Source organism: Podarcis cretensis (assembly GCF_951804945.1).
Source record: "Podarcis cretensis genome assembly, chromosome: 16".
Taxonomy (NCBI): Eukaryota; Metazoa; Chordata; class Lepidosauria; order Squamata; family Lacertidae; genus Podarcis; species Podarcis cretensis.
In genome coordinates, this window is record NC_137186.1 from 40,101,439 (window position 1) to 40,121,333 (window position 19,895).

General features: G+C 44.2%; 1 protein-coding gene across 2 annotated transcripts in view; it reads left to right on the forward strand.

Moving 5' to 3' along the window:
* Positions 1–15,801, forward strand: part of RILPL1 (Rab interacting lysosomal protein like 1) — a 31,849-nt gene extending 16,048 nt beyond the window's left edge. The window contains exons 5-8 of one of the 2 annotated variants that reach the window (XM_079956949.1): positions 4,749–4,924; positions 6,090–6,182; positions 11,117–11,204; positions 14,019–14,158. In XM_079956949.1, coding sequence (XP_079813075.1) covers positions 4,749–4,924; positions 6,090–6,182; positions 11,117–11,204; positions 14,019–14,024 — 363 coding nt within the window. In that variant the 3' untranslated portion in view covers positions 14,025–14,158. Of the gene's footprint in view, positions 1–4,748; positions 4,925–6,089; positions 6,183–11,116; positions 11,205–14,018 lie in introns of both variants that reach the window. The other variant, XM_079956948.1, reaches the window with a different exon arrangement.
* The last annotated feature ends 4,094 nt before the right edge of the window (positions 15,802–19,895 follow it).

A 19,895-nucleotide genomic window follows, 5' to 3' on the forward strand; every position in this document is an offset into this window, starting at 1 on the left:
AGTTTGGGCTCGCTGATCAAAAGGTTGGCAGTTCAAATCCCCGTGACGGGGTGAGCTCCCGTTGCTCAGTCTCTGCTCCTGCCAACCTAGCAGTTCAAAAGCACGCCAAAAAGGGCAAATAGATTAATAGGTACCACTCCGGCAAGAAGGTAAATGGCGTTTCCGTGTGCTGCTCTGGCGAAGCCAGAAGCAGCTTAGTCATGCCGGCCACATGACCCGGAAAAACTGTCTGTAAAGAGAAATGAGGTCTCATGGGCCGGACTATCCTGATCTTGGTCAGTGCTGTTTAGATTGCCCCCAGTTCTTCAGCATTTCAGGCAGGGCTCTCTGCAAGTCATACCTGGATCTCTTGGGGGTTGAAGCTAGGAGCTTTTGCATGCAGATCAGATGCTTGAACTGCTGAGCTGTGCCTTTTTCCTGCAAATTAACAAAACAAAACAAAAACTAGCATTAATACAAACTCTCTGTATAGCTTGAGGGTTGCCAGCTTTACAAGTGGACCTGAACTGTTTGTGCTGTTTGTATTTATTTCAGCAGTTAAGAGAAGAGTTGCTAAATAAATGCCCTCTCTCAGACACTACTGTACTGCACTCCAGAGCCTGGTGCCTCAGGCAGTTGGCGTCTGGGTTGTCTGCTTCTAAATCTGGCTCTGTATATAGCTTTTAAAATAAAATACTTTACACTGTGCGCCAAGGAAGAAGAAAGAAATGTGAGATTTGTTTCCCCAAACAGAATGTGAACATGCAACTGATGAAAAAATCGGGGTTTGACTTTTGCTGCGCAACTCCCCATGGGACTCTGAGTCCCCCAAGTCCATGATCGGTCAGAGAAGAATGGATGGTGGCAGAATCCAGGGGAAAGCAAGGCAGACATTAATTTTTCTGTTGCAACAGAGTTTCCTCCCCTCCTTCCAAGGAGGGAGAGACCCTGGACAAAAGTGTGCAGGAACCTTTAAAGACTTTTGACATTGCCCAACCCCCTTAGCCAAAGTCCACCCCAACATCATCATACATAGGTACATCATAGGAGGCAGTCTACAGTAGAAATCCTGTCTGTCCGGATACCTGATAATAGTCGCTGATTGCATTGCCTGGGCAGCCTGGGCATTCTTTTGTGATGGTTTAATACTTTAGTTCCTGAAGAATTTGTAAGCAAAAAGACAACGGGAAAGCTTTCCTCATTTGTTTCCTTTACTTCAGAGCAATATTTGAGGTCATTGGGAGAGTCAAAATTGCTTCAGGATTGCTCTCCTATACTATTTCAGACACAGGTTTATGTTATGTACTGAAGTTCTCACCTTGGGCCAGCTGGGGGATACTGTAGATAGTTCAGGTCCACATATGCAAATAAGGGATCAAAAGTGACGTTCAGTGATTGGGTAATTACAGAAAGTTGTTACAGTTACGTGGTACTGGAGCTCTATATAAGCAGGCTGGCTGAACCCTTCAGTTCAGTTCTGGCCTGTGAATAAACAAGAGATGTTTGGAGAATCGCTGTGTCGTCTGATATGTTCACCCACAACTTAACAGTTTATATATTTAGATATGTGTGCATTTATAAATATTTCTTCTATATTTGAGACCTTAGAATTCTTTTAACACATAGAGATAATTTGAATCTCTCCCAAGCTGAGGAGTAGAATGGGCATCCTTTTCTGTTTTCCTTGACAGATTGCAGGTTTTGGTTTCTGGTTTGGTGTTACAGATTGGTTTGCGTGTGCTAGGTATTGTTTAGGTGTATATGTGTTGTGCTGGCTTTTAGTATTTTAGGATTGTTGTGAGACTTCCGGAGTGGCGCCACTGGCAATGGCGGACTCCCTCTGAACTGGAGGGAATAGCTCCGCGGGAAACGGGTCTTTTCCACTACGGCGAAGCGGGGACCCTTTCAAAAATCACAGGCGGATGAAGCCTGTGACCATGGGACTCGGCGGGCACCTTTAGCGCCCCCCCACCTGCTAAGGAACCCACTAACGGGCTCCGAAGTGAAGAGGGGGAAGTGGCGCGGTGCTGTCAACTGCTATTTCAGTGGAGCGAAGCCGCATAGCCGTTGCTGGAGAGCGCTGCCTTTTTCCTGGGACAATTTGGACTCTAAAATAAGCACCCATGAGTACTTAGATTTTGAACAATTGGACATCAAATAAAGATTAGTGAGCAGAAAAGAATTGGACTTTAAAATACCTACTTTTATTTGGTACGGAACGGGAAGGTCTAAACAGGGAGTCAGCCTTCCGTTCTGTTGTAAACAGAATAAAGCAAAGACAATATAAACTAGAGCTAAGAAAATCGTTTTTAAAGGACTGGATTCCATCATTTATAATTGTGAAACCTCCCTTTGACAGCAGAAGAAGGGGGAGGACCATTTTTAGACTGTTTAAGGTGATCTTAAAGTAAAGTAACTTTCCTCCGTCCTGATACTGGAGCGGGGGTGTCAGGACCGACGTTTGAAGTTCATTGACCAGAAATAAGTGTTTTTGACAGACAGTGAAAAGAAGAGAAACATAGTGATTCCATTGTTCCTTTTTGCATTTCAAAGGAATAAATTTTGACAAAATATTTTAAAAGGGGAAACTTTGTTGCGAGAACAAACAGAAGTTTTCCCCTTAGAGGGAGACGGTGAAACTGTATCTAACTCCAGGGAGCTGGCAGCTGTTACAGATTACAATCGTGGGAACAGTCATTTGACCTTGCAGGACAATGTATTCAGAAACCTTGTTGCGTGCCTTTTACAAAACAAATGCCCTACTGGAACAACTACATGAAAAGGTGAATGGGATGGCGACTTCGGTTAGAAATTTGGAACAAGCAGTGGGAAACTTTGAACAGGCAGTGGGAAAATATGCGGAGCCCACTCAGGAATTAAATCAGGAGTGTGTTTTGACAGAACAGGCCCAACAGGAATATGAGTTTTCAGACTTGACAAATGAACTGGGGAAAAGCCAGATTTGGAAAGAAAATGTTTGGTTTGGCTTGGAAATGGGGGGCTGGATCGACCCCCCTATGCTGGGATGTCTGGACTTTCCAAATATGGCAATGGGCCGTGAGATGTTTGGGATTGTGGGGGCTCTTAACCTTGGAGGGCTTTTGAAATATGCTGTTAAATACCATATGGAATTTAGTGTTGAATATGGAAAAGGGGCTGATCTATCGAGAAGGGCTAAAAATATTGTCAAGCTGGAGTTATCACGAGAAGGAGACAAGGGAAAATATAGCTACGAATATGAAGAAGAGCTGCGGAAGGGACAAGGAAGAGACTTGAGGGCCTCGGATATAAGGTTGCCAGGTTAATGAGCTGGATCGACGAGACAATAAGGACTGACAAAACCCAGAACCAGGAGGAAGGGACGTTGGATGAAGATTGGACTTGTTTGTATTTCCTTTTCTTACTATTAGAGCTGTTTTATAAAATTGATGAACGTTAGAAAAATGTTGGAATGAAATCATTTGGCCTTAGTAAAAATGTTTAAAGAATTATGAAAGAATGTTATCGTTATGAGAAGTTGATATGGACAAGATTTAAGTTTTAAGTTTTAAGATTTATCTTATTATAGAAAGATAAGATTAAAATAGTCTAATAAAGGACTAAGTAAAAATGAGTTGATGAACTTGATGAAAGAGAGGACGTTAAATTATAATATAATAAATTAAATTACTTAAATGAAAATAAGGTTGGAAGGATTTGCTGAAATAACGATTTGAACTAGAATACAAAATTGGGAGGTGAGGGGAGGTCAAGGAAATAAGTAAAGGAAGAAAGTTATGTAAAGGTTTAATCAGTTCTTTTTATTTTTTAAGTGAATGTATTTTTCATTTTCATTTTCATTTTATTTTCCTTTTTCTGTTGTTGTTGTATTCTTCTTTTTGTATTTTGTAATGTTCTTTTTTCTTTTTGTAACTTTTAAACTCTGAATAAATATCATTATAAAAAAAATAGTATTTTAGGATTGTTGTGAAATGGATATTTTAAATGTCTTGTGACTGCTATTCTGGGCTGGGATAGTTCAGTTGATAGAGTATAAAACTGTTAATCTCAGATTTGTGGGTTCAAGCCCCACATTGGGCAAAATGATGCCTGCATTGCAGGGGTTTGAACTATATAACTCTCGTGGTCCCTTCCAACGCTACAGTTCTATGAAAAGCGGATTATATAGTCTATACTTTCTGGGTACAGTATTTGCTTATCCAGTATATAGTTTGTACTGCTTTATTTTAAATGCTTGGAGGTTTCTGTTGATTAAGCAATATAAAAAAATTGTTATATAAAGAAATATGACATTTATTATGAATAATAAATATTAATAAATGCACCAATAAGCCATAATTAATAATTTAAATTATCATTATCATCTGACTGGCTTTTTGTTCATTCGGATGGTGGGGAAGATTTGGCTTCTGTACCCAGTTTTCCACAGCCAGGCGCCAGGTCTGTTTATGCACAAAGGAATGGTTGCTTTCTTCTGCTGTTCTATAGTCTGTTGGTTTATGGTGATGTTGTCTCTTTTCTCTCCTTAGAGCTCTTCCCAGCTTTCTCTGAGTACAATAGACCCTGGCAGAGAGATGACATTGCCACACGCTCTCTTCAGCCAGAACCGTCATAATTGGCCGCCTCCTTTTTCAGCCTTGGCTGTTTGCTTTTAAGATTAAACGCTTGCCCTAGGTTACTTATGAAAAAACACACGATGCAGTCAAAGCGACTTGTAAGCAAGACCCAAGCCATGTATTAATGTAGGGTTTTTTGCTTGTTCCTCCCAGGCCGAAGAACCAAACAATGATGAATACATCTCAGAATCTGAGAAGATAGCCATGGATTTGAAGGATCCCAACCGTCCAAGGTTTACTTTGCAAGAGCTGCGAGATGTTTTGCATGAGAGAAACGAACTGAAATCTAAAGTTTTTCTGCTGCAAGAGGAGCTTCTGTATTATAAGAGGTGCGCTGTTGCTTTCAGCTCCTTTCTAGTCTGATTCTATGTGGAAGCAGTTGGACTGAAGCCGGTTTGCTCTTCAGTGGGATCAGTCCTGTTGAGGCTGCAGTCGTCTGCTCAGTTCCTCTGTGTTTGTGTGTGTGTGTGTTAGTGCTGAACTTCAGTTGCAAGCCCACACTAGTTGGAAATGGAGTGGAGCCAGAATGGGGAGCTCTTTTGGGTGAGGCCACCTGGGGGTAACCTACAGCTCTCCACATGTTGCAGGACTGCAACTCCCCTTGTCCCTGACCCTTAGCCAGGCTGTCTGGAGCTGATAGGAGTTGGGGTCCAACCACATCTAGAGAACCACAAGTTTCACCTTCTTCAGAGGCCACTAGGTACACTTTCAAATGCATTGCTAGTCAAAAGGGCCAAGAATAAAGCTATTTCCTCCAATTTCTTCTTCTGCTGCTGCTGCTTCTTCTCTCTGCTCCTTTTTCTTCTGAAGATAAGGAAGAATGTTCAGGCAGTAATCAGTAAACCTACATTATACCAGGTCAGGCTGTTTGTTTCTTTAGCCCAGATGAGTCTACTCAAGAGCTTTCCAAACATTTCGTGTTGGTGACACTCTTTTCAGACATGCATCGTTTTGAGACACAATAATTCAGTTTTACTAGCTAAACGAACCCCTTATAAGAGCATTCACATGACACACCTACACACTGCAGCCGACACACTAACATGTGGCGAAACAGTTTAGAAAGTTCTGGTCTACTCTGACTGGGAGTGGCTCTCTGGTGCAGCCTCTGAAAATGTGGTACCCTCCACATGTTTTGGAATAAAGCTTATATCGGCCCCATCCATCATTCCCACAATTTGGGAACCCCTTCTCTACACTGCATGGGGCCCCTTTTCTTCACACTTTTTCTCCACCTGTGCCGGAGGTATCTAAGCAGAGACTGGGCATCTGCCTGTCATGGATTCGCTTGTGGCACCTGGCAATGAGCAGGCAGCTGGACAAGCGGACTGAGGCCCCTTTATTTATATACACAATTATATGCACTGACAGAGGTATGCTTTCTCTCTCCTTTCTGTGTGTAGAGTGAGTGACTAATTTTTCCTAGGTGTAATGAGAGTATTTGGTATCTAACGTATACATTTCATATCTTTTCCTGTTTTTTTTTTTTTTAAGTGATGAGGCTGATGAAGAAATGAGGTCTCCCCAACCCACAACCATTATTCATTCAAAACCATCCAGTCAGCAGGAATCTGGAATCAAACGACTGTAAGTACCCTCCTCTTCCCAAGGCTGCCTTAAACCAAGCATGGGGGGGAAGAAACTTGCTTTCCTATGCTTCCTGGGGTCCCTGGGCTTTTAAAAATGCTCTAAGAAAGAATGGTGCTCAGTATCCTTTGAATAATCTCCATAATGCCACAAAGCGCCTCTTTTTGTTTATCTGTTTGATTCATTTTGACAGTTTAAATACTGTTGCATGCCTCCCTAATCTCTGAGTACTGCGGGATTCCAGGGCTTCCAGGTGCTTACTCAGGGTTCGTGTTTCCTTTGGGAATGAGACACAACAGAGACTGTGGTGCCCTGTCTGATGTATGGTTTATTTACACATATATAAGGGTCTTGCTTCCTCCATAAGTGCAATAGATTCAAAAATAAATCAAAATTGCTCTCAAACTTTTGCTCTGACTCTCCAGCTTGCTTCTTTACCTCTAGGTCACAGCACTGCCCCTTTCAGCTCTAAACTTAGGCTTTGTCCTTCAAACTATCTCTGCCTTGAGGGAGTAGCCCCACCCACTTGTCTTATCACACTGAGCCCCCTTTCCTTTGTTCTCTTAATGGCCCATCACCCAGGCGATCACCTCAACACAGGAAGCCAGTCTGGCTTATGCTTGGTGGGGCCAGGGGGGAGAAGGATCTCGCATTCTGCCTACTTCCTCCCCCATGCCAAACTCATAGCAAAACATTTCCCCCTGGGGTCAGTAGTAACAAATTGCTACCTTGGCTATTCGTAGCGTGAAGCTTTCTCTGAATATTTCCCCATGAGACCCAACTACAGCTTTTTCTCACTGGTGAGCTACTTTTTAATATGCAGGGATTTGTTTTTTTAATGTGTGGTGGGTGGAGCAAGGAAGCATGTGATTTGCCCACCTGCCCAATCACCACATTGGTGTGTGCAAGCCTCATTTTGGTGGCCCTAAACACTTGTTGGGACGCAGGTGGCGCTGTGGGTTAAAGCCTCAGCGCCTAGGGCTTGCCGATCGAAAGGTCGGCGGTTCGAATCCCTGCGGCGGGGTGCGCTCCCGCTGCTCGGTCCCAGCGCCTGCCAACCTAGCAGTTCGAAAGCACCTCCGGGTGCAAGTAGATAAATAGGGACCGCTTACCAGCGGGAAGGTAAACGGCGTTTCCGTGTGCGGCTCTGGCTCGCCAGAGCAGCGATGTCACGCTGGCCACGTGACCCGGAAGTGTCTCCGGACAGCGCTGGCCCCTGGCCTCTTAAGTGAGATGGGCGCACAACCCCAGAGTCTGTCAAGACTAGCCCGTACGGGCAGGGGTACCTTTACCTTTACCTTTAAACACTTGTTAGGGGTTTAATCTTGTTTAAAATGTATTCATTGTTAGTGTTTTTAACCATTTTAAATTATTTTATGTGTAAATTGCCTTGAGACTGTGGTTTAGAAGCAAATAATAAATTATAGGTAATAATAATAATAATAGTAATTAATAATAATGACCCTTCTGCAGCAAAGTCTGTAACCAAGCCTAAACTTGAAACAACTGCATATTGCCACCTGCTTACCTCTTGACTCCCCTTCTACCTGTTTCCTCTTTTGCTTTCCCCTCCATTGAAATTTAGACTATGAACTCCTTAAGGCAAGAGATCTCTCCTCTTGGACTCCGAAAAGCGCTATGTGCACCAGTAGTACTATGTAAATAATGAGCAGCACACATTTTCTTAATGTGTGCGTCATCACCTACAATGAGGGTCGCCAACCTTCTTGGACCAGGGTGGGGGCACATTTTGGATTTTGAGAGAGTGCTGGGGTGCCAGTCACAAAATGGTTGCCTTGTGATGGCAGAGCAATAACATGAAATTAGAGAGAGAGCAATCATGGTGAAGCTTTCCCTGTAATTGTATTTTCATAAAAGGTATGACCTGTTGGATTTCTGCTTGCAAGATTATAGAGAAACAATAAAAGTGCATTAAAGGGGGGGGGGCAGCAGCTCTTTAGGACCTCAGGGATTCTTATTTCCTCATGTCCAAATGGTGCACTTTCCCGTCACAGTTCCAACTTCACTCATTGGCTAAAAACACTGGCAGCCTTCTTCATTTCACAGAAATTACTCGGAAGGGTGACTTCTTCACACCTTTCTTTCTAGGAGGTCTAGAGATGTACTTAAAAAGAAAGAAAGCCCAGAGTCCAGGGCCCTTGCCTTGGTGTGCCAGTGAAGCTCATGGCAGGCACCAGGTTGGCACCCCCTGCCCTACTGCAAGGGGGGGAAAGCTGTAGCCCTCCAGAATAGGGTTTGATTCCAACTTTTCTCCTGCCAACATGGCTAAACAGTCAAGGATAATGGCCGTCCAGCAGCCCCTGGGGGGCCCCAGCTTCCTCATTCCTGCCCTGCTGCTCCGTGTGCCAATAGAAGACAATGCCAGGATGCACTGGCACCAAATCTGTTGGTACTGTAGTGCAAAGAGTGAGTGCCAGGCAGTGCATGCAGTTAGATGCTTGCCAAGCTCTCTTGGAAATCTCTGGACCAGGGTGTGGGCTTCCTGGAAAACCCGGGTGCTGCTACCTTAGAAAATGGCAAGCACCAAACTGCAGTAAGCATGTCACTATGTCCTTAGCATAAATTCCCTTGAAGTTCTGTTTCCTTTTGTTTTTTTCTCCTCTTGAGACTATGGAGAGGGGATTAAGCAGCAACGTGGGTGGGTCCAAAGTGGCAAACTGCATTTTGAATCTCTATATGAGAGAGAGCTTTGTCCCAAATGTTTAGATGTGCCAAAAAAGAACCCCCTTTTTTCCACATTAGCACTTGCACCCTAAACCGTATTTCCTCCAAAGTAAGTCCTATTGATTCCCTTAGCGTTAAACTTTCAAAAGAAGTGTGCTTAATTTCCAGTTTGTGATTCATTACTCATTTGTATGTGAAAAGTACCTTTTCCTTCAATTAGTATCAGAGGTTCAGCAGTGGAGAGCACTGGCAAAGAGGTGTTTTGGGGAGGGACGTCCCTCTCCCTCCCCAAACTATGTGAGATGCCAACACAGGATGGTGACTGTGTTGCTGTCATGGACAAAAAAAAATAAAAAATATTGGAGGCAAAAACTGATTAGGAAATTTTAAAACTGTAAATCTTTGAGCAGGGATTTTCGTTTACATGGTTGTTATTTTTAAGAAGCCAGATCTACCTCGTTTTGTACCCTGAGCAAAAAGGGCCCTTTGTTTCAAAGGTTGTGTCACTTGTTTGTTGCTGACATGATGATCAGTGCTGGCTTTAAAAAGAAGACAGACAAAAAGCCTCTCTCTCTTTCTTTCTCTCTCTCTCTCTCTCTCTCTCTCTCTCTCTCTGTGTGTGTGTGTGTGTGTGTGTGTGTAAGACGTGGTGGGGAGGCTTGATGCAACCCAGCCAGCCAAGCTGTGTAATTGTAGAAAACCCGTTCAGAATAATAACAACTCTGTGTGTTGTTTTTGATTCTAATAATAGCATCTCCCAGAAGCAGCTCTGTTGGGAATGTCTCGGAGCTGTGTTTAGGTCAGAAGCAAAAAAGTGCTCTGGTGATCTCAGCTGTGTCCTTAATCAACAGCAACAAGTGGCATCTGCAGCAAATGGTTGCAGCGGGATATTGTTCCTCTTCCAGGTCCCAACACGATGTCCCATTCCACCCCAGCAATCAGCCACCATCCATGCATACAGAACATGCTCAGTCCTCATTGGGCTTTTTCTGTGCCCCCCCTTAAGTTTTATTCTCCCACAGATGTTTGTTTGTACTTCTACAAACCTTTGGGTTCCCCCAAACCTGTTGGCATTTCCTGCCTAGTGCATGGATGGTACCATTTTGGCTACATAGACAGGCGCTCAGCAAATGAATTTGCTATTAATGTATGGGTTGTGTGCAATGTAGCACTAAGTTAAAGCCAGTGGTATACTTCATTATTTATTGCACTTTTCCTCCAAGGAGCTCAAGGTGACATATACAGTTCTCCCCCTCCTTATTTAATCCCTGAAACAATCCTGTGAGAGGCAGAGACTGTCCCAAGGTCACCCAGGGAGCTTCAGGGCCAAGTGGGGATTTGAACTCTCTCACCCCGACACTCCAGCAGCTACACTACACTGGTGAAATGTTTCGTGCCTGTGAGACACGGTTGCCTAAGAATAGATAAGCGACTTTTTTAGAAAGACCCCAAAATTGTTGAGCTGCAATTTTTTGATTGGCTTGCCTAAGATCCAGGACAAAACTCCACATTTTGGATATCCCGCCCCCCGGAAAATCTGGACATATGGCAGCCCCAGACTGTGCAATGAGTTTCTGCTAGAACAGGGGATTCTTCTTTTGCACAGAACTTGCCCATCCGCTAGTGCAAGAGCCCTCAAATGCCTTTGGGAACTCAGAAGCAGGACATGGTGGAGTTAGTCTTTCCCCGTTTGTGTCTTAAACTCTAAGGTCACATCCGCAGTAAACACGTCAAGTCCTCTTGCACTACTTTAACATCCATGGGCAGGGACGCCAACTCGAATAAAATAATGGAGGAGCAGGTAAGCCCTGCCCCACATAATCATATTACACGGTCATGCACACCATTTGAATGGCAATGCCCATCAACTTGGAGGGAGGGGCTGGACCCTTCCAGTATTTTGTTGGGTGGGCTGAAGTGACCCCAGCCCCTAGGAGTTGGATCCTATGTTCATACTCTCTAACGTTCCTCAGGTGAAAATAAGGACATTTCTCACTCCCCTACAACTGACTCTCAATTGGTTTGATTCAGAAAGACTCGCCTTGAGATCAGAGGCTCTCTGGGACAATACAGACCCTTCCCCACCTTGTAAAAACATTGTCCTTTGTGTAAGTCAGCACCCGTGTCTGTCGTTTCCCTTGGCTTCCTTGATTTGCTTCCCCCCTCTCCTGTGCTTGTGTGTACTTGAATACCTTTTAATTTCTTACTTAAGCTTCTTTTCTCTTTTGTGTCTGTGCTTTCCCAACCAGGATGTTTACAGCTATAATGCCTATGGTAGCTGCCGGATTGATCCCTGATGATCCCACATTGCAGCCAATAAGAAGACTTATGTCCCTTGTAGGAACTCTCTTTATAATTGGTTACTGTGGAGTTTTTGTTCTCCTATTTGTGCATGATGTGTGGCTGTTCCTCACCTTAACCTTGGCTGTATTCTCCTTGGCTGACTGTGGGATCATAAAACCTTTTTTTTGAAGATGGCCAATCAGAATGCTCCTCTGCTGCATGATGTAACCGCTTATTTACCAAGCAGTCTGTGCCCCTTTGCACTTTCTTCTAATGCAAGAAGGGGGACCTCTGGCCTCACCAGTGTTGCTGGACTCTTAACTCTCACCAGCCCTAGCCAGAATGCCCAGCGGCCAGGAATGATGGGAGTTGTAGTCCAGCAATACTTGGGAAGGCACAGGTTACCCATCCCTGGTTTAATAATTGGCTTAATAGACAAGGAATTTTAATTGAGAGTTTTTCAAGCAAATATGTGGACAGTTGGTTAAAAAATTATACATGACCACAGGTCCTTCCTACCATCTTGCTGGCCCTTTGGCCCCCAGTGCTCTACCTGAAATTCCCTTGCTTGTCAGGCTACAACTTATAAGCCTACTTTGTTCAGCGGGCATTGTGCTGCCTTTGTAGAACTGTCACTTTGTCAACACTCTGATAGTGAGCCATTCCCATTCGGCAGCTAGGATGTGTTTAGGCATCCATGACGTGTACTTTGCCAGTAAATTTCGTTGTCCCTGAGAGGGGGCAATGACAATAAAGATATTATTATTATTATTATTATTGATGGAGCGGGTGTTCAGACAAACAAGAACCTATTGTTGACCTATTAGATAGGAGCATATTAATCACTAATGTTGTTTAATCTTGCTTTTGAAACCTGCCTCCTGACAGATCACAGCAATTTTTGTTTTTATTTTTAAATTTAATCGCAACTGGTGAAAATACAATATGCAATATTGATTTAACTGACAAAGCCCCAAGTGTTAGGTTAGCATAGCCTGTCATCTTACATGTCAGCTTGTAATGAGACTCAAATGGGTATCAAACCTCAAAACAGCAATGAACAAACATTGTCAAGTTGGCAACCTAGGTTTACGACCTGATTGTAATGCCCACAGACCATCCCAAATTGGAGTAAAGGATATATTTGCTAACATGGATGCCCAAACACAGATGCTCACTTTTGTATGTCATGGCTGGAGACCTATCTCAAGTTTGGAGGTGCCAGCATCAACTTTGTAGTTGGTTGGGGTTACTAGGACACCTGGGCTGTCCCCCTCTATCCTGCTTCTAAATTCAATGTATATTTTAATTGTGGCCGTCTCAAAGAAGATGGTTGGCTTCTTCTGCTTCTGTTGAACTGTGCTGTGCCAATAGAAGATCATAGTGTAATTCAGGTTATAATCCTAAATTCATGTACCTGAGACCCAAGCCCCATTGAACTGAAGGGTCTTGGTTCTGAGTAGATGTCACAGGATTGTGCTGAAATGCTACTAACTGTGAAGTGTACACTGCCCAAATTCTGACTGACTGCTGAATTTGTGCTCTTAAAAGTCTGGGTTTTGGACTTGCAGCTGTTAAATAGCTACCCCAACTTCTTCCCAGTCTGTATAACAAACTGTTTTTGGAAATGAGGGGATTTGGGCTAGATTTGCACATAGGCACACAAATAACTGGAACTGTGTATATTGGGAGACCCTCTGCTTAGTCTCTGCATTTATCCCCACAATCCATGTTACTAATTGGAACCTGAGACTGACAGAGAAATAGCTTGCCCAAAACTGAATCAAATAAAATTTTAACATAAGTCTCTTTGATGGAAGGATAATTGCCAACAGCTTTCAGCTGGCTGGAATTAGATCTGTGCTTGTCACAAAAACCTGTTGGCCTGTTGGAAAGTCCCCTCGTTTCTAAGTGGACAGAATTTGGCTGGAGTGGCTGGAAGGGGGCAAGTTACAGTTTCATTGAGTGTTTATAATAGATCAAAAAATGCAAAGAAATCCCTTTCCCTAAGGTATTACTAAGGTAATAATAATTAGAACATTGAAATGTTGTTCTCCCTAGTTGTTCACTTTTTTAATTTCCTTCACTTGGTGTAAAAACAGGAAGCAATGTCACTTGAGGTAATTGGTACAAAATCACAGGCCCCCTCCAGATAGTCTGCTCCATCTGCCCATAATCCCATGGCATGCAGGGGGTGGGAGTGGGCCTCTTGGTCCTGCCCCCGCTGCCCCCTCTCAGCTTGTGTTTGCGGGGAGAGCATTTGAGGAAGAGGCCTGGCTCATGAGGCAGAGTGAGGCGGCCGCCTCAGATACAGAATGTGTGGGGTGAGGAGTGGACAGCACTGGATGTGTCATACGGCCTGCCTTGTAGGGCCCCCCACCCAGCTATCCTGCCCTCGGGTGCAGTGGAAGACTGTTCCACTGCCATTGTCAAAGGACGATTCAGCTGCCAATCTGGTCAGCTTTTATACATGGGAGACAGGTGCCATATTGGCCTTTGCCTCAGGTGGCAAAATACCTTGGACCCGGGACCTGGGGGCACCTGCTCTGTGCACATAAACTGCCCCCTGTGACTTGGAATCCAGCATATTATGATGGCATGGAGAAATACCTAAAGAAGGCTTACACTTTTCCACTAATGGTACTTATGTGGTTCTTGTACCAGTTGAGAGGCTGTTTCTAAACCTGTCTCCCCCAAAACAAGAGATTTCTCTCCCCTGGTTTCTTGCATTGCTTGGCCATGTTTGTTGCATCACTTAGCACTGAAAGATGTTTTCAAATCGTTCCTCCAAGTTTCAACGCCTTAACCTGTGTGGTGTTCCCACCCTTTTTCTCTCTCCTCTTCTCCACACCCCACTTCTCTTGGAAGGTTTAGTTTCTTTTCCCGTGATAAGAAACGGATGCCAGCGATGCAGAGAAATGCCCCCTTTCAGAGTTCCTTTGGCGAGTGGGCCAACTCTAACAAAGACGAAGCATACACCGAACAAGGCCTGGAGGCCCTACAGCACCTGTGACTGGAGCCCAGGGATTGCGGTTGCAATGGTAACAGCACAAGAAAATATGAAGGAACTTGTCTAGTGGATTGTGGTGTCTGGATATGGCTCTCCTCCCCATTCCAAGCCCCTTACCCAGTTGGAATGAGGGGTTTCTTTTTCCACACAGAATCCCTTGATGTTTACTTGGTGACTCCACTCCGAAAGCAAGATCCTAGGACCTCTGTAGAAGCAATGGCTTTGCCTACTCTGCTCTAGCCACCCTGCAGGGTCGTTGCTGTGTGCTAATTTAACAAGCCTGTGGGTTGTTTTTGAAAGCTTGCATTCACTTCACTTAACACAAGTTCACTTTAAACCAAAAAAAGAGATCTATGTTGTTGCTGAAGAGTTGCATTCAAGGTCTGCTAAGGTCTGAAGACTCCCCTTGCCCAGTTTATTGGGGATGGGAACTTCGTCCTGATCATTCAGCCGTCATCTTCCTCTAATGATTGTTCTAGAGGAGTGGCGTCTAGTCATAGCTGTCATGCTCAAATGCAAGTCCTGTTTGCAGCTGAAGCAGGACCTTCCTTTTGCAGGAATGAATCCATGGTGGAAAAAGAACTAATGCAACATACTGGAATTGGATCGCCTTCGAAATGGATCAGGACTATGTATTATTATTTTTGGTTTGTTATTTATAGTGCCTAAAGCATGGTGTACAAGGTGATGGTGCCTTGCATTTTTGCTATGAATTTTCTGATGTATTAATGGAAACTAAACATCTGAAATTTATGCTAACCCTTTTAAAAATTCCTCCTTGTATCCTAACCTCTTCCCCCTCTGTCATTGCGAGGGCAGTCTCTTCTACAGAAAACACAGGTGTTGTCTCTTCAATAGCTTTGGGAACAAAAGTAAGTTTTGAAACAAATTTTGCCTATATGGAGCCTGCTGCACACTAAATGTTTAGTGTCCTCCTCAAGAATTCTGGGAACTAATGGGCTACGGGTGCTGAGAGCTGCTAGGAGACCCCTGACCCCTTCACAGAGCTATAATTTTCAGACTTCAGATTTTCATGACTGTTTAAAGGGGTATGATATGGCTTTAAATGTGCCCCTTGAGTGATCGGTGCTGGGGACCCTGCTCACAGTAGGGCTGTGCCTGAGGTGGCTTTGCTACATGGTTCACGATCTATCGATGTGATGACAGGGCCGTCAAACTGACACACTGTGCTTGTGTCTGAGTTTTTTCACCTATGTTACACATACTTGCCTACCTCCAAGGCTTTGTGCCATTTGGCAAGGTCAGGGAATATATTTTCAAAGTTGATGTAAGAAGTCTCCATGCAATCTCCTGCCTACCCCATGCTTAAAATAAGTGTGTGATGAAGGAGTCAGTTCATACCTATGAGGTCCCATGGATGCTGATGTGGCCAATAGCCGTGCCCCCAACCCTGGCAACCCATTTGCCATTATAGTGAGAACAAATGAAACTGGCGACAAAATGTTGCCGTGTATCCCCCACTTCCAGCAGGAGTGTTCCTGATCAAGGTTCCAGCCAGCCATTTCCTCCAAGAAGGTCCCTCTTCATCCTACCATTTTCCATATTACTTTTCCAACTGGCATTCAACATTCCGAGGCTGGTAAGCCTGCTCCATCTTCACTGGGATTTATTTAATAGGCAGGCAGGAGCTTTTCAAAAAAAGAGAGGGAGGATGTTTTATTGTACTTTTGCAAACCTCTGGGTTTCCCAGAGTGTATTGTTACCTCCCTCTTGTTTCTCAGCCATCTCATTTTGGCTCCATTCATGCTGTCGCTCATCACCTATGTTTGCTATGAAATGGAATGATGTCATGTGTGTGTAGGGCTCCCCCCACCCCAAACTCAGTGGGAACTTGATTGGTCATTGTTCAGTGTTGGTCAATTGTCCCATTTTGGTGTATTAGCTAACTGCCAGCTTTCTGCTTCCCCCTCACATATTCATTGGGGTTTGTGCGAAGACCCTTCTCCTCCACACAGTATATTAGCTATGACTTTGCGCTGGATGGTCCCCTGTTCAGACCTCCCCTTCACAACTTAGTGGCCTTAACCAAGCTGCTAGTCCCTCAGCATCACATCTACAATACAGGGATAAAAAATTCTGGACCACAAATCCATTGTGGACTGTTGTAAAGGTTATCAAAAATTTTCAAGCATTTTTCTGAGTTAAACATAAATGCTATCTAGATAACAATTACATTTATAGTTCTCAGCATTGGGCTAATAGCATATGTAGAATACTAATAGCATAGTGGATCTTCTCTAAATAGCAGGGCCAGTGTATAAAATACCTTTTTAAAAAAGCTTGCCATTCCAGAACATGGAAACAAACTAGCATAGGGTTGTATCTGGTGTTGATCATATGCAGAGTAGACCACTGAAAATAATGAACGTGACTAACTTGGGTCCATGAATGTCAATGGGCCTTCCCTCAGCAGAACTTAGCCGGATGACCTTTGAGCTAAAAATCACTTAAACTCTGGTAATTCCTGTCTTAATTTGGTTGTGGAAAAAGCAAACCAAGATTTCTTTCTGGTGGCCTCTGATGATCACAGTACTCTATCTATATATAAAAGGAGGTTGGTAGTATTGGTAAGACTTCTTGGCCACTGTTTTTACGTGGTGTGGACACTCCAAGTATCTCTAGAGCTGCCACTGTCACTAACAGCCCTGGAATTCAGCTGTAAGGGTTTTTACTTACAGTGTTCTTCCAACTGGAAGAGCTGCCTGGACCCACCTAATCCTTAAATAAGCCATTTATGTGGCCAAAACAAATTTTTTCCTGTTGGGAATAAGCCTGTTTAAGGCAAGTGTTTGTAAATTTAAGGAGGGACACTCGTTCCAGTAATTTCAGCACACAGGGCAGCCTGCGCTGACCTGATGCCCTGCAGATTCTGTTGGACTACAGATTCCTTCAGATGGGAGTTGCAGTTGAACAACATCTGCACCAGGTCAGTGAAGGCTGAATTAAGGCAATACCTTCATTAAACCAACCAAAATGGGTGGTATTCAACTGAATTAAACTCAAGAGTGGGCCCATTTAAATTAGTTGTGTGCTTTAGTTTCAGTAGAAGGGACGCGGGTGGCGCTGTGGGTAAAACCTCAGCGCCTAGGACTTGCAGATCGCATGGTCAGCGGTTCGAATCCCCGCGGCGGGGTGCGCTCCCGTCGTTCGGTCCCAGCGCCTGCCAACCTAGCAGTTTGAAAGCACCCCCGGGTGCAAGTAGATAAATAGGGACCGCTTACCAGCGGGAAGGTAAACGGCGTTTCCGTGTGCTGCTCTGGTGCCGGTTCGCCGGAGCAGCTTCGTCACACTGGCCACGTGACCCGGAAGTTTCTGCGGACAGCGCTGGCTCCCGGCCTATAGAGTGAGATGAGCACACAACCCTAGAGTCTGTCAAGATTGGCCCGTACGAGCAGGGGTACCTTTACCTTTACCTTTGTTTCAGTGGGTCCATTCTTAGCTGTGTCACAAAATAGCATGCAAAGCTTTTGAATCCTCCAGTTGCATCTAGCCTGATGCAGAGTTCTCAGGAACTCAGAAGCTTGTGAGCACAGTTCTTTTGTCCACATTTTGATTGGTATAATAAATGTATTGCTTTGTTCTAATGTATATTTTGGAATTACAGTGGTACCTTGGTTTTACAACCATAATCTGTTCCGGAGGTCCGTTTGTAAACCAAAACAGGTTGTAACCATGGGCACGCTTTCGCCAACGGGCCCTCCAAAAACAATTTGTTTGTAATCCAAAATGGGTTGTAATCCCAAGAAAGGTTGCAAACCAGGACATGCACTTCTGGGTTTGACATGTTTGTAATCCAAAACGTATGCAAACCAAGACGTATGCAAACCAAGGTACCACTGTACTAAAGTGTCCCTTAAAAGAACTGGGTTCTCTACTGTAAAAGAACTCAAGGCTGGGAGAGTCTTCAGTTCACAGAGCTTATGTCATTCCCAGTAGCCTGTATGGGGATAGATGGACCAGTGGTATGACTTGGCATATGGCAGCTTTTAATACTGAATTTTAAAAATGGGTTTAGGGGATGACTGAGATTTCTCTAATGTAAGCAAACCCAACTGATCCCAAACACCTGTAAGCAAAGGCAGTTCCCCTTGGATTCTCAAAGGGACTTGCTTCTCAGTTAAACTAAAATCCTACATGCACAGGATGGAAATCCCATTTAACCTCTTTGGAAAGTTGCTTGAGTAAATAGGCTTAGGTCCAGGCTGCAGGCAAGCTAAGAACTGGGCTGCTTGATAGCAGTTTTGCAGCTAAATGTTCAATTACTTCATGTCAGGCCATGCAGCTAAAGTTCTTCCAAAATTCAGAAGCAATGATTGGGGCAGGGCCTTTGCCTCCTAAATTTATGTTTCTTGTGCAGCTGCAAAAGATGGAGAAGCCTGGCAAGCCGTTGCTTCATCGCATCTGGTTGCCATCACTTGACATTGTTATAGCTAAACATTGTGGGTAGTTGTGCTGATCTACTAAAAAACTACTCCAATAGGCAGAATCCCTTTATTGCATGGATGGGGAACGGATGGCTCTTCAGATATAGTGAGACTCTTAGTCCCTTCTAGCATGGCCAGTGACCAGGGATAATGAAAGTTGTAGACCAAGTCTCAGGAGCGCCACAGGATCCCTAGGCTTGTTTTATCAGAACCAGCAAAAATGTCATGTTATGAGCCTGCTTTGAGTTCCCCAGAGTTCTTCCATGAGCTAGATGCTAAACAAAGCAGGGCAGAGGAAGGGATAAAATTACGAGCATGTTAGTGGGCTGGAGGAGGACAAGGACGGACCATGGTTCCTCCACCACTAGCCCACTGGGCTTCCATGGTAGCCATAACAGAATAAAAGCTGCTTTCATGGGAAGCCAGAAATGAAAGTGGGGCTGGATCATTTGACCCACCCACCCCACAAGCCTGTGTATTTCCTAAGAGCTTGCTAAGATGCTAGCCTGTGTTTCCAAGCTTGATACAGAGGAGTGGTCAACAGAACATATTAAAATAGTAAATTTTTTGAATTTATTTATTTACAGGGCTGCCCTACAAGCCTGCAGTTTTCAAGTCGAGTGTACAATTCCTCCCGGCTGCCACGAGCTGTGGATTTCAGGACTTTAACATCATGCCAGTCAGTAGAGCATGAGACTCTTAATCTCAGGGTTGTGGGTTCAAGACCCATGTTGGGCAAAAGATTCCTGCACTGCAGGGGGTTGGACTAGATGACCTTTGTGGTCCCTACGAACTCTTACAATTCTTTGATTTTTCTTCCCTCCCCAGTTCTTCTTTAGTTAGAAGTATTTTGGAAAACTGGAAAGCATTTTTTGTTGCTCCTAATACAGATTAGGTTTTGGATTGTATTTAAAAGCTTTTGGCATGTAGCTCTTTTTTAAAACTCTTATTTGCTATTTCTTGTTCTCCGACTGCTTGTGAAGAAGTGGAGAGAGCTGCCCCAAATATGCAGTTCGTCCATTTCCCATGGCTCTGTGAACAGAGGCAGTCCGGTGTATCCCAAGAACTTGACCTATGCAGCAACATCAGCAGCTGCCTTCTGTCCGTGAGGTCATCATTGGAACTGTGTGTACAGTGGAGGCTTGTCTATTAGGGCAAATGGGGCAGTGCCCCACCAATCTCAGTCTGCCCTCAGCAGCTGCCAGTTGCCTGCCTTCTTAAAACCAGGCCAGGGAGATGGCGCTGACTTAGCAGGGAGAATGGAGACAAAACTATGGTTAGTTCCACCCT